The sequence below is a fragment of the Bubalus kerabau genome, chromosome X (genome assembly GCF_029407905.1).
Source record: "Bubalus kerabau isolate K-KA32 ecotype Philippines breed swamp buffalo chromosome X, PCC_UOA_SB_1v2, whole genome shotgun sequence".
In the NCBI taxonomy this organism is placed as follows: Eukaryota; Metazoa; Chordata; class Mammalia; order Artiodactyla; family Bovidae; genus Bubalus; species Bubalus kerabau.
Window position 1 is genome coordinate 27,545,661 of NC_073647.1, and position 15,973 is coordinate 27,561,633.

The following is a 15,973-nucleotide window of genomic DNA, read 5'->3' on the forward strand; positions in this document are numbered from 1 at the left end:
CACCCCCAGTCTCCATCCCACTGGTAATCCACTACTCTGCTCTCTAAATCTATATGTTTATTTTTGTTTGGTTTATTTAGTTTCTTGTTGTTTTTTTTTTTTAATATTCTACATATGAGGGAAATCAAACAGTATTTGCCTTTCTCCCTACAACTTACTTAACATAGTTCCCTCAACGTCCATCCATATTGTTAAAAATGGCAAGATTTCATCTTTTTAATGGAAGATGAGTATTCCATTATATATATGTATGTATTCCATATATCGGAGAAGGCAATGGCACCCCACTCCAGTACTCTTGCCTGGAAAATTCATGGGCGGAGGAGCCTGGAAGGCTGCATTCCATGGGGTCGCTAAGAGTCGGACACGACTGAGCGACTTCACTTTCACTTTTTACTTTCATGCATTGGAGAAGGAAAAGGCAACCCACTCCAGTATTCTTGCCTGGAGAATTCCAGGGACAGAGGAGCCTAATAGGCTGCTGTCTATGGGGTCGCACAGAGTTGGACACGACTGAAGCGACTTAGCAGCAGAAGCAGCATTACATATATATATATGTATTCCATTATATATAAATACATATATATGCATATATATAATATATATAATATTAAAAAGCAGAGACATTACTTTGCCAACAAAGGTCTGTCTAGTCAAGGCTATGGTTTTTCCTGTAGTCATGTATGGATGTGAGAGTTGGACTATAAAGAAAGCTGAGCACTGAAGAATTGATGCTTTTGAATTGTGGTGTTGGAGAAGACTCTTGAGAGTCCCTTGGACTGCAAGGAGATCCAACCAGTCCATCCTAAAGGAAATCAGTCCTGAATGTTCATTGGAAGGACTGATGCTGAAGCTGCAACTCCAATACTTTGGCCTGATGTGAAGAATTGACTCACTGGAAAAGACCTTGATGCTGGGAAAGATTGAAGGCTGGAGGAGAAGGGGACGACAGAGGATGAGGTGGCTGGATGGCATCACTGTCTTGATGGGCATGAGTTTGAGTAAACTCTGGGAGTTGGTGATGGACAGGGAGGCCTGGCATGCTACAGCCCATGGGGTCGCAAAGAGTCAGACACAACTGAGCAACTGAACTGAACTGATAATATATACCACATCTTCTTCATTCATTCATCTGTTGATGGACATTTAGGTTGTATCCATGGCTTGGCTATTGTAAATAGTGCTGCTATGAACATAGAGGTGCATGTATCATTTCAGGTTATACTTCTTGTCTTTTCTGGATATATGCCCAGGAGTGGGATTGCTGGATCATATGGTAGTTCTATTCTTAATTTTTGTAGGAATCTCTATTCTGTCTTCCACAGTTGCTGTACCAATTTCCATTTCCACCAACAGTGTAGGAGGGTTCCCTTTTCTGTATATCCTATTTAACACTTATTTTTTTATCTTTTAGATAATAGTCATTCTATCTCGTTGTGATTTTAAGTGTCCCTGATGATTATTAATGTTGACTATCTTTTTGTGTTTCAATTACTGTTGGCCACCTGAATATATAAGGAAGAATTCCTATAGCATTCTCTGAGTCAACGTGGTCCTGTCAACACCTTGATTTCAGACTTCTAGCCTCCAGAACTAAGACAGAATACAATTCTAAGTCATGAAGTCCGTAGTAATTTGTTCTTCCAGCCCCAGGAGAGTAATTCAGGGACACATGGCTTGAAAACAGTATACGTGAAAATATCTGGGCCAAAAGTCAGATGTGACTGATAAAGAACGCTAATGCTGCCCTGAGCCACAGTAACAGAACCAGTTAATAGAACAAGGAAAGAAATTTTTGACAATATAGCCAGAGTATTGCACTTTGTGCTTAGTACCACCTTTCAGGGATGAATGGGAGCCTAGTTAGAGGCAAGTGACCAGGACGGTGATCATTTTGGAAAGCTGTTCACACAAAGGATGATTTGACATCATTAGAGAGGGGTATCCTGTAAAAGGGGTGAATGACCATGATAGCAATCCTAAAAGATGTGAAAGGCTTTGTCAAAGACAGAGTCACCTGATTTTGTGTTGTTCCAGGAGGCAAAATTGGGTCCAGCAGGTGGAACATAAAAGCAAGATAAAAGTTATCTAATGTCTGTTGATTGTTGTTCATTGTTTTTGTTCAGTCGCTGAGTCATGTCCGACTCTGGATCCCACAGACTGCAGCACGCCAGGCCTCCCTGTCCATCACCAACTCCCAGAGTTTACTCAGACTCATGTCCATTGAGTTGGTGATGCCATGCAACCATCTCATCTTCTGTTGTGCCCTTCTCCTCCTGCCTTCAATCTTTCCCAGTATCAGGGTCTTTTCAAATGAGTCAGCTCTTTGCATCAGGCCAAAGTATTGGAGTTGCAGCTTCAGCATCAGTCCTTCCAATGAACATTCAGGACTGATTTCCTTTAGGATGGACTGGTTGGATCTCCTTGCAGTCCAAGGGACTCTCAAGAGTCTTCTCCAACACCACAGTTCAAAAGTATCAATTCTTCAGTGCTCAGCTTTCTTTATAGTCCACTGTCACATCCATACATAACCACTGGAAAAACCATAGCCTTGACTAGATGGACCTTTGTTGGCAAAGTAACATCTCTGCTTTTTAATATGCTGTCTAGGTTGGTCATAACTTTCCTTCCAAGGAGCAAGCGTCTTTTAATTTCATGGCTGCAGTCACCATCTGCAGTGATTTTGGAGCCCCAAAAAATAAAGTCTGACACTGTTTACCCATCTATTTGCCATGAAGTGATGGGACCAGATGCCATTATCTTAGATTTCTGAACGTTGAGCTTTAAGCCAACTTTTTCACTCTCCTCTTTCACTTTCATCAAAAGGCTCTTTAGTACTTCTTCACTTTCTGCCATAAGGGTGGTGTCATCTGCATATCTGAGGTTATTGATATTTCTCCCGGAAATCTTGATTCCAGCTTGTGCTTCATCCAACCCAGCGTTTCTCATGATGTACTCTGCATATAGGTTAAATAAGCAGGGTGACAATATACAGCCTTGACATACTCCTTTTCCTATTTGGAACCAGTCTGTTGTTCCATGTCCAGTTCTAACTGTTGCTTCCTGACCTGCATACAGATTTCTCAAGGGGCAGGTCAGGTGGTGTGGTATTCCCATCTTTTTCAGAATTTTCCACAGTTTATTGTGATCCACACAGTCAAAGGCTTTGGCATAGTCAATAAAGCAGAAATAGATGTTTTTCTGAAACTCTCTTGCTTTTTTGATGATCCAGCGGATGTTGGCAATTTGATCTCTGGTTCCTCTACCTTTTCTAAAACCAGCTTGAACATCTTAAAGTTCACAGTTCACATACTGTTGGAGCCTGGCTTGGAGAATTTTGAGTATTACTTTACTAGCGTGTGAGATGAGTGCAGTTGTGTGGTAGTTTGAGCATTCTTTGGCATTGCCTTTCTTTGGGATTGCAATGAAAACTGACTTTTTCCAGTCCTGTGGCCACTGCTGAGTTCTCCAAATTTGCTGGCATATTGAGTGCAGCACTTTCACAGCATCATCTTCCAGGATTTAAAATAGCTCAACTGGAATTCCATCACCTCCACTAGCTTTGCTCATAGTGATGCTTCCTCAGGCCCACTTGACTTCACATTCCAGGATGTCTGGCTCAAGGTGAGTGATCACACCATTGTGATTATCTGGGTCGTGAAGATCTTTTTTGTATAGTTCTTCTGTGTATCTTGCCACCTCCTCTTAATATCTTCTGTTACGTCCATACCATTTCTATCCTTTATTGAGCCCATCTTTGCATGAAATGTTCTCTTGGTATCTCTAATTTTCTTGAAGAAAAATTCTTACTGGAGAAGGGAATGGCAGACCACTTCAGTATTCTTCCCTTGAGAACCCCATGAACAGTATGAAAAGGCAAAATGATAGGATACTGAAAGGGGAACTCCCCAGGTGCCCAATATGCTACTGGAGATCAGTGGAGAAATAACTCCAGAAAGAATGAAGGGATGGAGCCAAAGCAAAAACAACACCCAGTTGTGGAAGTGACTGGTGATGGAAGCAAGGTCCAATGCTGTAAAGAGCAATATTGCATATTAACCTGGAATGTTAGGTCCATGAATCAAGGCAAATTGGAAGTGGTCAAACAGGAGATGGCAAGAGTGAACATCGACATTTTAGGAATCAGTGAACTAAAATGGACTGGAATGGGTGAATTTAACTCAGATGACCATTTTATCTACTACTGTGGGCAAGAATCCCTTAGAAGAAATGGAGTAGCCATCATAGTCAACAAAAGAGTCCAGAATGAAGTACTTGGATGCAGTCTCAAAAACAACAGAATGATCTCTGTTCATTTCCAAGGCAAACCATTCAATATCACAGTAATCCAAGTCTATGCCCCAACCAGTAATGCTAAAGAAGCTGAAGTTGAACGGTTCTATGAAGCCCTACAAGACCTTTAAGAACTAATACCCCCAAAAGATGTCCTTTTCATTAAAGGGGACTGGAATGCAAAAGTAGGAAGTCAAGAAACACCAGGAGTAACAGGCAAATCTGGCCTTGAGGTACGGAATGAAGCAGGGCAAAGGCTAATAGAGTTTTGCCAAGAGAACGCACTGGTCATAGCAAACACCCTCTTCCAACAACACAGGAGAAGACTCTACACATGGACATCACCAGATGGTCAACACCGAAATCTGATTGATTAAATTCTTTGCAGCCAAAGATGGAGAAGCTCTATACAAGTAGCAAAAACAAGACCGGGAGCTGACTGTGGCTCAGATCATGAACTCCTTATTGCCAAATTCAGACTTAAATTGAAAAAAGTAGGGAAAACCACTAGACCATTCAGGTATGACCTAAATCAAATCCCTTACGATTATACAGTGGAAGTGAGAAATAGATTTAAGGGACTAGATCTGATAGACAGAGTGCCTGATGAACTATGGACGAAGGTTTGTGACATTGTACAGGAGACAGGGATCAAGACCATCCCCATGGAAAATAAATGCAAAAAGCAAACTGGCTGTCTGAGGAGGCCTTACAAGTAGCTGTGAAAAGAACAGAAGCAAAAAGCAAAGGAGAAAAGTAAAGATACACCCATTTGAATCATTTATCATGCAATATTAATTATCTCAAACACACCAAAAATCAGAATGCTTCTGAGACATGCAAATAGTTATGCCAAAGTCTATGCCTTAAAACATCTATAAACATAATTCAGAAAAAAAAAGGGCCTTTTTCTCATCATTGCATCTGCAATGCCTGGTCTTCCTCTATGAAGAGAAGGGCCAGCGAGAGGGCTGATTGGTGGCCCCCTGGGAACCTGGGACAGCTGTGGTGGCTGGACTTGGAAGCATGGAAGTGAAAGCAAGAAAGAGTAGCAGCCTCTTGTGGAGCTTGTACAAAAAGGGAACACAAATGGGACAGTAAGTTCCAGCTCCTTAGAATTCCACAGAAGAGGGGCACCACTCAGAAACAGGTTGGAGAGGCCTGGAGGAAGGTCTTGAACCAAGGAGATTTTACATGATTCTGGAGGCCTTGGGATGGTGAGTGGGCCCTTTTCTGGAGAGCTCAGTAGAGTTTGAGATCCAGGCACGTCACGTTCTGACCCACTTATTCATCTGCATTTCTAGTCAGTTACATGTTGTTGTCACTTAAAAACTAATTGGTGGAAGACTTCTCTGTTGGTTCAGTGATTAAGAATCCACCCACCAAATAGGAGACATGGGTTCCAGCCCTGCTCCGGGAAGATCCCACTTGCAGGAGGACAACTAAGCCCGTGCGCCACAACTACTGAGCCTGTGCTCTAGAGCCTAGGAGCCACAACTGCTGAAGCCTGCATGCCTAGAGCCTGTGCTCTGCAACGAGAAGCCACTGCAAAGGAGAAGCCCATGCACCGCAATGAAGAGTAGCCCCTGCTCACTGCAACTAGAGAAAAGCCCACACAGCAATGAAGACCCAGCTCAGCCAAAAAATAAATAAGTAAATAAAATCTTAAAAATCAGTGGGGAAAGTTAAGAGGAAGAGAGCAGTTTTAGATCTATACACGTCACAAACTCCAATACTTTGGCCACCTGATGGAAAGAACTGACTCATTGGAAAAGACCCTGATGCTGGGAAAGATTTAAGGAAAGAGGAGAAGGGGACAACAGAGGATGAGATGGTTGGATGGCATCACTGACTCAATGGACAGGAGCTTGAGCAAGCTTCAGGAGTTAGTGATGGACAGGGGAGCCTGGAGTGTTGCAGTCCATGGGGTAGCAAAGAGTCGGACATGACTGAGTGACTGAACTGACTGACATATTACAAAAATAGCTGTAGCTGACAGCATGGCACAAATACAGGAACCATCGTGCTTCCAGTAGGGCACTGTGCTGGATCTCCACAACAATGACCCAGTGCCATCAATGGAAAGTAACGTGGTAGCTGGTGCCTTCTGCATATGGAGGCAGAGAACAGTGCAGCACATTGGAAAGACTTCCACTAAAGAAAGTTTTGGTGCTTAAATAAGTAAACTGCAGCTATCTAGAAAATCTAACTATGTAGAAATTTGACAGTGCAGGATGAAGGAGAAATTGCTTAAAAATAATGTGAAAGGTAGTTGTTAAGGAAATATCGCAAACTCAAGGGGAGGTGCTCAATAAATATATTTAAAAAATCAATTCAATTAAATCTGTAACCCTGCCTAGTTCCCGGCTGCATAAATGAATGTGAGTGAATGAATGAAAACTGTCCTTCCGTGGGTCCCCCTCCTCAGGGCTGCTCTATGTTCTTGGAGCTAATGCTAAGGTTTTGGAGACAGACAAGGGAAACTATCTGGCCCTCACTCATCATCCACACTTACACTGCAGAGATCCATCATCTGATCTACATGATGTCTCCTACAGCCAGCAACTCACCTGGCTCTTGCCATGCGGAGGCTTGAAATTGTCTGCCAAGACTGGCTGGCTGGGATCCTGTCTGCCTAGAGGTACTGGGCTGTTGCTGCTTTGCAGGAAAGCGTAGGTCTTGCCTGCCCTTTGCACTCCAAGACTCCTTTCTCATGTCTCCTCCTCAAGACACTCTATGGCCAAGACTCCCCTTTGTCCTCTCCTCTGCAAACCTTCTATATTCTTCTTAAAGATCTGCCTTTGGAACACAAAAGCCAAAACCTGTGCAGCTTTTGGTACTATATACTTCTTAAAGTTGTAAACTGGGGTTGGCTATCGGTTTGAATATGGATAAGGCAAAGGGGAAGATGCAAAGAACACTCCTCCCCCAGCTTGTCATCTCTCTCCCTTGGGAGTTCAAGCCGGTTGAGCAATAGGCTCAGGCATCAGTCAGTCAGGGATAAAACACACTGGTTCATTTGTTATGTATTTTGTTAACCAGAATCTCTGGTCCCAGAATTGCTCTAGGCATTAAGAATACAGAAGTGCCTAAAGCAGACAAAATAGCCATCTATTATTTGCAAAGCTGCATTTTAAAACTTGGTTCAGCTTGCGGTGGAAATGACATCCCTGAATTGAATTGATTCATGTAGTCAAGAGACTTCACTGGCTGGAAAACTGAAGTCACCCTTCCAATATGGCTTCCTGTCCCCAGTGAGCTTATTGCACAGAAGATCCAGGAATGGAGAAAAGAACAGAGCAGACTCCAGGCTGGCAGCTATAAAAGAGAAAGGGCCAGAGCAGACTGAAATACACACACGTGTACACATGTGCACCACAAAATAACCCCTTCTGCTGGCTCACCAGTTAGCACTTGAGTGAGTGGAGAGGGGCAGAAACCTTGTTCTACATGCTTTAGAGAGTGAGAGTTCATATTTTATTTAGGCAGAAACATAAGAGGGAAAACTATTCCCTTTGTTGATTGCAGCTTTTTATTGAGACCCCTTGTGAATTTTTCTTGAATTTGGAATGTGACATAGGTGAATTTATCTAGATATGCTTACTCCTTCATTTAGCTCTAGTATTTATGCTACAGTGTCTTTATTATTACTAATTGAGAAGGCTGTATTATACAAAGGCCTTCTACTCCATTAATTATGTATCCATAAATCATATGACTCACACAAAATGCCTTACCGAAGTGAGTTCAGATTAGAGGCATTTCTCCAACTTTCTGCTCTGCTGTTCTGTGATAATGGGGAGTGACCCCTTCAAGCCGCTTCTCAAGGAACCTATGGCAGGCACCAGCTGGAGGCTGTGGGGCAGGCGGGAGAAGCCAAGGCATTTGTACCTCAGGCTGTGTCTCCAACGGTGGTTGATGCTTGTGTGGGCCCAGCTGCTCCAGATAGGTCTACCATCATTCCTGTTTCTGCCAAGTGGACCAGACCCCAGGATCCAGGATCTCCACCTTCTCCTTGTCCCCTCAGCCTGAGTGCTTCTGGCCTCCTGTTGTTGTTCAGTCACCAAGTTGTGTCCAACTCTTCATGACCCCATGGACTGTAGCACACCAGGCCTCCTACTCTTTCTAATCTCTGGGCGGCTGCTTTACAAAGAGTCCCAATTGAGGACTTCCCTGATTGCCTAGTGGTTAAGACTTTGCCTTTCAAGTCAGGGGGTGCAGGTTTGATCCCTGGTCAGGGAGCTAAGATCCCACATGTCTCACGGTCAAAGCCATAAAAAAATCCAAAGAGCCCCAGCTGGCTTTGCCCCTTTGCCATCACTTGTGTAATCAATTCCCTTTTTACGTTCCCTCCGTTTTAAATACATGGAATGGTCTGATTTCTACTTTGAAGCTTGACTGAGGATTTTGGCTTGAAAACTATCTTCATTTACATCTTTCTCAGATCATGAAAATGAACTCCGTCAACTGAGTGGGAAGGAAAGAGTGTTCCATGGAAAACTGATGTCTGATGATGAATTCCACGTTAGATGGTCTATGCAAAAAGGTTTCCTTGGTCCAGTGTTTGGAGTGGGTTAAAAGAAGTCAAATGGGTTTAATATTAGAGTTCTTATAGAGTTGTAACTTAGGGCAGTAATACACAGAACTTCCCAAAGTTATTTAACCAGAGAGTGCTCTCTTTTAAGGATTTTCTAATAACATTACCCAGGACTTTAATGCTTCATACAACCCAGTTTGGGAAATAATAAATAATTACTTCAGCCAGACTTTTTGCCGGGAGTGAGGTAGAATCATTTGAGATGGACAGTGCCTTCAATATTCCCACGTTCTTTAAGTGATGTACATATTTTAGATACCAGGTGGCTAGGTTGATGTCTCATTATTAAATTGAAAGGGGTTATTTGCATTCTCTAATGTCAGAAAGTGAAGCGGAACTGAAGAGCCTTTTGATGAGGGTGAAAACAGGAAAGTGAAAAAGCTGGCTTAAAACTCAACATCCAAAAAACAAAGATCATGGCATCTGGCCCCATCACTTCATGGCAAATAGATGAGGAAAAAGCAGAAACAGTGACACTTTATTTTCTTGGGCTCCAAAATCACTGCAGATGGTGACTGCAGCCATGAAATTAAAAAAGACGCTTGCTCCTTGGAAGAAAAGCTGTGACAAACATAGACAGCATATTAAAAAGCAGAGGCATCACTTTGCTGACAAAGGTCCGTATAGTCAAAGCTATGGCTTTTTCAGTAGTCATGTATAGATGTGAAAGTTGGAGTGTAAGGAAGTTTGAGTGCTGAAGAATTGATGCTTTTGAACCGCAGTGCTGAAGTGGGGAAGGCAATGGCACCCCACTCCAGTACTCTTGCCTGGAAAATCCCATGGACGGAGGATCCTGGTGGGCTACAGTCCATGGAGTTGCGAAGAGTCGGACACAACTGAGAGACTTCACTTTCATGCACTGGAGAAGGAAATGGCAACCCACTCCAGTGTTCTTGCCTGAAGAATCCCAGGGACGGCGGAGCCTGGTGGGCTGCCGTCTATGGGGTCGCACAGAGTTGGACACGACTGATGTGACTTAGCAGCAGCAGCAGCAGCTGAAGAAGACTCTTAAGAGTCCCTTGGATTGTAAGGATATCAAACCAGTCAATCCTAAAGGAAATCAACCCTGAATATTCATTGGAAGGACTGATGTTGAAGCTCTAATACTCTGGCCACCTGAAGTGAAGAGCTGACTCATTGGAAAAGACCCTGATGCTGGGAAAGATTGAGGTCAGAAAGAGAAGGGGGCAACAGAGGATGAGATGGTTGGATGGTATCACCGACTCAATGGACCTGAGTTTGAACACACTCTGGGAGATAGTGAAGGATACAAAGCCTGGCGTGCTGCTGTCCATGGGGTTGCAAAGAGTCAGACATGACTGAGGGACTTAACAACAATTTGTATTCTCACTCAGATGAGGCGGGGGAAGCTGGGTTTGAAAGATCAAACTTGCCTCAAGAACCACCTGAAAAAGCAGTACTTGAGGGAAACCCAGTACAAAATCAAATTAGATGAAAGAGAAATTCTAGCCTAGGGCATTCTGAGGGCACTTGCCTCAACCTTAAGGGCACTAGCATGACTCTTGTTCATGGTCTGATATGGGTTAGACCATCACATCCAGATGGGCCCACAGGAAAACTGACTTCAGGAATTTCCTCTTTAATTTTTGTAGACTCCAGCAGATATGCTTGAGAAGTGCTAGACAGACTGCAGGGTAGAGTAGCAGAAAACACATGGATCAGACCTAGGTTCAGTCCTGAGGGCCCAGGGACAAGATAATTAACTTATCTGAGCCTCAGTTTCTTTATCTGTAAGAATCCAGAGTCTCATGATTAATCTCTACACAGAGCTGCTGTGAAGATTAAATGAAGTATGTTAAAAACATTCTGTAAAGTGCGATGCAGATATTTGTTAATAAATTATAGTCTTCTAGAGTCAGCTCAATGCCTTCTCCCATTAATATCTGTATGCTTCGTTATGTTCTAGCTTTATTTTTCAAATTATGATTTTGAAATAATCTGCAAAAACAGTGCAAAGAATTCTCATATACATACTCTCCACTCAGATCCCCCCAAATGTATACAATCACAGCAAAATTTTAAAAATCAGGAAATTAACATTGATATAACCTATATATCACAAACTTCACCAATTACCCCACCAATGTCCCAATTTCTGGTCCAGGATCCGAGGATCACACGCTACACTTGTTATCATCTTCCTTTCCTTTATCTGGGCATCCCTGGGTCTTGGTCTTTAATCATGTTAATAATGTTGATGATTACAAGCCAGTTAAAGTGTAGAATACCCTCAGTTTGGGTCTGATGCTGTCTCATAGCTGATATCAAAAAAGTGTTAATACTTATTTCATAGGGTTGTGGGGATTACTAAAGGAGTGAATGTATGTAAAGTCAGTGGAACAGTGCCTGACACATAGTAAATGCTGCTTAAGTGTTAGCTTATATGATGAGCTAGGAATTTAGTGACTTTACTGGTAGGAAATCTGTCTTAACAAATTGATGAAGAGATCAAAGAAGCAGCAGGCATTTTAACTATGAACATCTGTTGCCTTTCCCTACCCAAAGAGCCAAGGCCAAAGGCCCATGGCTAGCAGGAACTCAGCTCCACCAAGAGGGGCACTGATCAGCCAGTGGCCTGCCCATAGGATGAGGACTTTTTCGCTCTACACAGCAGTGCTTTTTCACAGTAGGTCCACATACTAGGAACTGAGGTCACATTTCCTTACCCATCCGTTGCTGGAAAAATGTGTCAAATAAAAAATGCTGTGAAATAATTAAGCCCCTCATTTTCCTGACAACTATTCCCAGAACTCAGGCTTTCAAGCTTCGTTAGTATGCACCCAGCGCTTCAGTCGCGGACACATTCACTGAATAACCATAGTGATAACCTCAGCCCCTAACCTTTGTTCTTACTGAAGGGGCCAAACCACTCAGTCCGTCACAATACTTACTTCACTGGCCAATCCTGGGCAGACTCCACAGTGAGGCAGTGCCTTACCAGGCTGGATGGGGGAAGGGAAGGAAACCTAAACAGACTAACTCCAAGAAGGTAGAAAGAATCTAAGACACATGTATGAAAATTTGGTAAATAACAACTATTGATTACAAGTGTCAAAGCATCAACAAAACCCCTTTATATAAAAATACCAATGCATTTCTCTGGCTAGTAAATGCCATTTTACAAAGCAATTATGATCTTTTACCTCATATGCTGATCTTTTACTTCATTTGCTCTCCCCTCACCCCCAAGACACCACTTTACAGGTGAGAGAAAAGAGGATCGAGGGAAATGGCTTAGTGGCAAAACTGAAACTTGAACTTGTGTCTCACCTCCTCATAGAGCACATTTCCTACTTAACAAAAAAAGAGGAAATGCATTTTCTCAATGTAGGTCAAAGACTAACAGGATTAAAAGATGATAAAAATACAGAGACGGAAGTGTACAAATGTAATGAAACCAGCTACCCAGGTGACTAGTTTCTTAGGAGTCAAGGAAAGCAGGGTTTTTCAAGGAAAAGGGACACTCACAAGGCATTAGAGGCAGGCTGAGCAACAACAGAGGGAAGGAAGGGAGGGGGAGGGGTGCGAGGGAGAGAAAGATGTACACACACACACACTCTATTGTAAAATCCCTGCATCTTTGGCTACTTAAGAATCAAATGATTTCAGGAACTTCTCTGGTGGTCCAGTGCTAAGACTCCACATTCCCAATGCAGGGGTCCAGGTTCCATCCTGGGTCGGGGAGTCAGATCCTGCATGCCACAACTAAAGATCCAATGTGCTGCAACTAAGACCCAGCGCAGCCAAATAAATAAATCAATATTAAAAAAAAGAACCAAATGATTTCAATGGGATGCAGACGTGGACCATATATAGCACAACGTCCAACAAGTGAGTACTGCCTAGCACACAGCAACCTAGCAATACATATTTGCCAATTTAGCTGGACTTTTCTGTATACAGCAACCAGATCCAGCCTTATTCAGAACTCCCAAATGTCAGAACATCCCCAAATTAGTTCTGCCCTCAAATGCCAGTTTGTACGCAGAAATGGTCAATCTTTTGTGAGCTGTACAGGCAAAGCAGAAATTAGGAACTTATTTCCTATAACCAAATTTCTTCCATATTACTTTTATGTCAAACAGACCTTTACAAAAAAGAGACTGAAAATGTCAATTATATCATACCAAAGTTTATTGATTACATCAAACAAAATTTCTGTAATGAAAAAGGCAAGTTGCATTCATAAAAGATGGCATTCACATTCATTATAGAAAGCAATGATGTAAAAAATTGCTGAAGTGAAAAATGTAATATTGCAGTCCCATTTTGTAAGCTGAAAAATGATTTTGTCAACACTTGCATAAAATCTGCATTTATATACTGCATGTTATTAAAAAATTCTGTCACTAAATTATTATGAATTTTGCAAATTTAGGCTTACATTTTATACTGTTGCTGGTGTAAATGTGGTAGATATGGAATTTATGTTTTCAGTTTAGTAGTAACATCCTCAAACAATGGACAACAGTTATGAAAACTATAAGGACAGTTTGTAGTTCAAAATTATTCAAATGATGGGTATATGATCCTATTATTACATTTTATCAGTTTCTCTGGCACAAAATAAGGTGGTTAGATTGTAGTGATAGGAATACTGGATGGCTTACTTCTGCTAACCTCACGCCAACCCTTTTTTTTTTAAGCTCCTTAGTAAAATATCTATCTTTTAAAAAGTCAAGTCAGGTCCCTTTCAAGAATCTAGGCCATATCACACATCACTGTCATCGTGAATTTGAGCTGCAGTGTAATGTGTACCTTATAAGACAGACTTTACATCCCCCTTCCTTATCTTTCTTCCAGGTTGCAAGGAATTTTACATGCCACCAGTTATATTTCTGCTATCCTAGATATTTTGATTATGTCAAACCTCCAATGGTCTGCATTAAACAAGGCTCTCTAGTCAAGGTGGGCTCTTTGTATTCACAGTCTCTATAATTCTTATGTAAAACAACAATAATAATACAGCAACAATTATAAACACAAGAACAACAACAAAACATCAAAAGCTTTCCTGGCTCTGATTTTTAGCTCTTTGGAATAGTAGAGAATATACTGACTTGGTTTCCAGCAGACTACTTCAAATACTAGGCTACTAAAACACAGCACACTTAGGAAGGCGTGATGACACCTAACAAATACTCAAAAATAATACTGATAGATGGTAACAAATGAAATAATGAAAAAGGGTCAGTAATGATGGAAGGGCTTCTGACAACTGAAATTATGTCCTTTTGAGAATTTAAGAAAAATTATACCTAAACATTAACACAAAATATAAGTGGAAGAATCAAATATGTCAAACGGACTTTATAAATACATTGGTATAGACTGAATCTAATACTTCTCCAAATCAGGGTACAATATAAACACTAATAATAGTACAGGCATGCCCGAAAGACAACCAAAAATGGAAACTGGAACAAAAATACCTTTTAAAAGACCATTTCAATCTAGGAGTCAAATGTAGTCACTTATATCCAAAAAAAAGTGTATGTTTAATTTTAACATTTAATAAAGACATATCACATTTATTTTTGTTTTAAGTGAGCTCTTTAGGAGGCTATAACCTCCCTCTAGTCCAGTAAGTGGAGGATTTAACCAAGGTGAATCTTGTGGTTTAGAGTTAGACCATTACCCTAGCCATGTTTGCTAAGAGAGACAATATTCATGTTCAGAGTCATGTTATGGACCCTTCCTCCTTCCCAAATTGCCAAGTTAAAAAAAAAAGTGCTGCATATGCGCACAGATGCAACCACTTTCAAACAGAAACTGTTAACAGTTTCAAATAAGCTATTCTTCCTTCCTCTCCACAAAAAAATTATAAAAGACTGATGTTCAGAATGCCATTTTAATGTAACTGTGGTTTTGCCCATTTTACCCCTGATCCCAGTAAAACTAATATTGGAAAAATCTGTTATATCTTTAACTATTTTGAGGGTCACTGAAGTGACTGGAAACGATTTCTTTTCAAATCTAGTAGTCTTCCACCCATTAAGTGTAATTCAGAAGAACAAAAATAAATAATTTTTTTTTTTATTTTTGCAAAAATACCCAGGGTTAACATTCTTTCCACCTTTCAATGCACTTTTTGGCAAGGATAATCAGCATGTAGGTGAACAGAAAGGATTACCTACTATCTGATGCACTGATTTAGTTCTTTTATATTTTCAAGTATTCCTTTCATATGTGGAAAAAATTTAAGATCATCATTCAGTAGGAACAAGAAATGTGATCCTAACAGCCCATTTCTTTTGCCAGGCAAAAAAGTAAGTTTAGCAAAATCTATTCATTCCCATTGCATGACTTCTACTTTATTCTATCATATTTAAATCCATTCACAGAGTTCATGGGTTAAAAGAGCACCCATTTGGTAGTTATTCTATCTAAAGCCAGAAATTCTATATATTCTTGCTTCCAACTTTCATATAATTCATAACTTAGCGCTTTGGCCATAATGGCTACTTATAATAATTATAAATGCTTAAGAGAGTCATTTGGTATTTTACTGGACATTTATTCTGAACCTCAGACATAAGATAGTGGTTTAGTTAGTTGCATATCAAGTATCCTGAGATGATAACTTTTTGAAGTTGTTTCTTCATGCTTTCTCTTTTATCTGTAACCACTGTCAATATGCTTGTAGGACAATAACATAGGCAGTTCAAGATTCGGATTCTGAAAGATGTAAAATATACGGAGTTAAAACATTAATTTTAATAATAATGTGAAACCATCTGTTTAGCACTTAAAAAAATAAATCATATAGTAAATTTTGTTATGAGAGTACACCAATTGTCTTTAAAAAGCTGTCAAGTTTTATTCACATGCTTGGGGAAGAAAGTGACACAATAGCCAGTTTTTATCTTTTCTTCATCTGTCAGCTGAATAGATTCAGACTTGCTTTTTGCTTTTGGATTGCTCCAGGGTTCTCCTAAGAACTGTTACCACTAGGACAGCAGAGGCTTAGCTGACTAGGATCCCTTCTAGCTGTGAGCCCCACCCCCATGAAAACAGGGACGTTTTATTTAACTTTTTGTCTCTAGCACCCAGTCCAGTGTC

The 15,973-nt window shown here is 41.0% G+C and overlaps 1 protein-coding gene across 7 annotated transcripts in view; it reads right to left on the bottom strand.

The window, feature by feature from the left end:
• Positions 1–13,027: 13,027 nt before the first annotated feature.
• The window catches only part of ATP11C (ATPase phospholipid transporting 11C), a 171,134-nt gene continuing 168,188 nt past the window's right edge, over positions 13,028–15,973 (bottom strand). For 6 of the 7 annotated variants that reach the window (XM_055565175.1, XM_055565174.1, XM_055565171.1 and 3 more), the window contains one exon: positions 13,028–15,589. Coding sequence is in view for 1 of the 7 variants with exons in the window: in XM_055565170.1 (XP_055421145.1) it covers positions 15,527–15,589 (63 nt within the window). In the remaining 6 variants the exon portion in view is untranslated. The remainder of the gene's footprint in view (positions 15,590–15,973) is intronic. The other variant, XR_008708645.1, reaches the window with a different exon arrangement.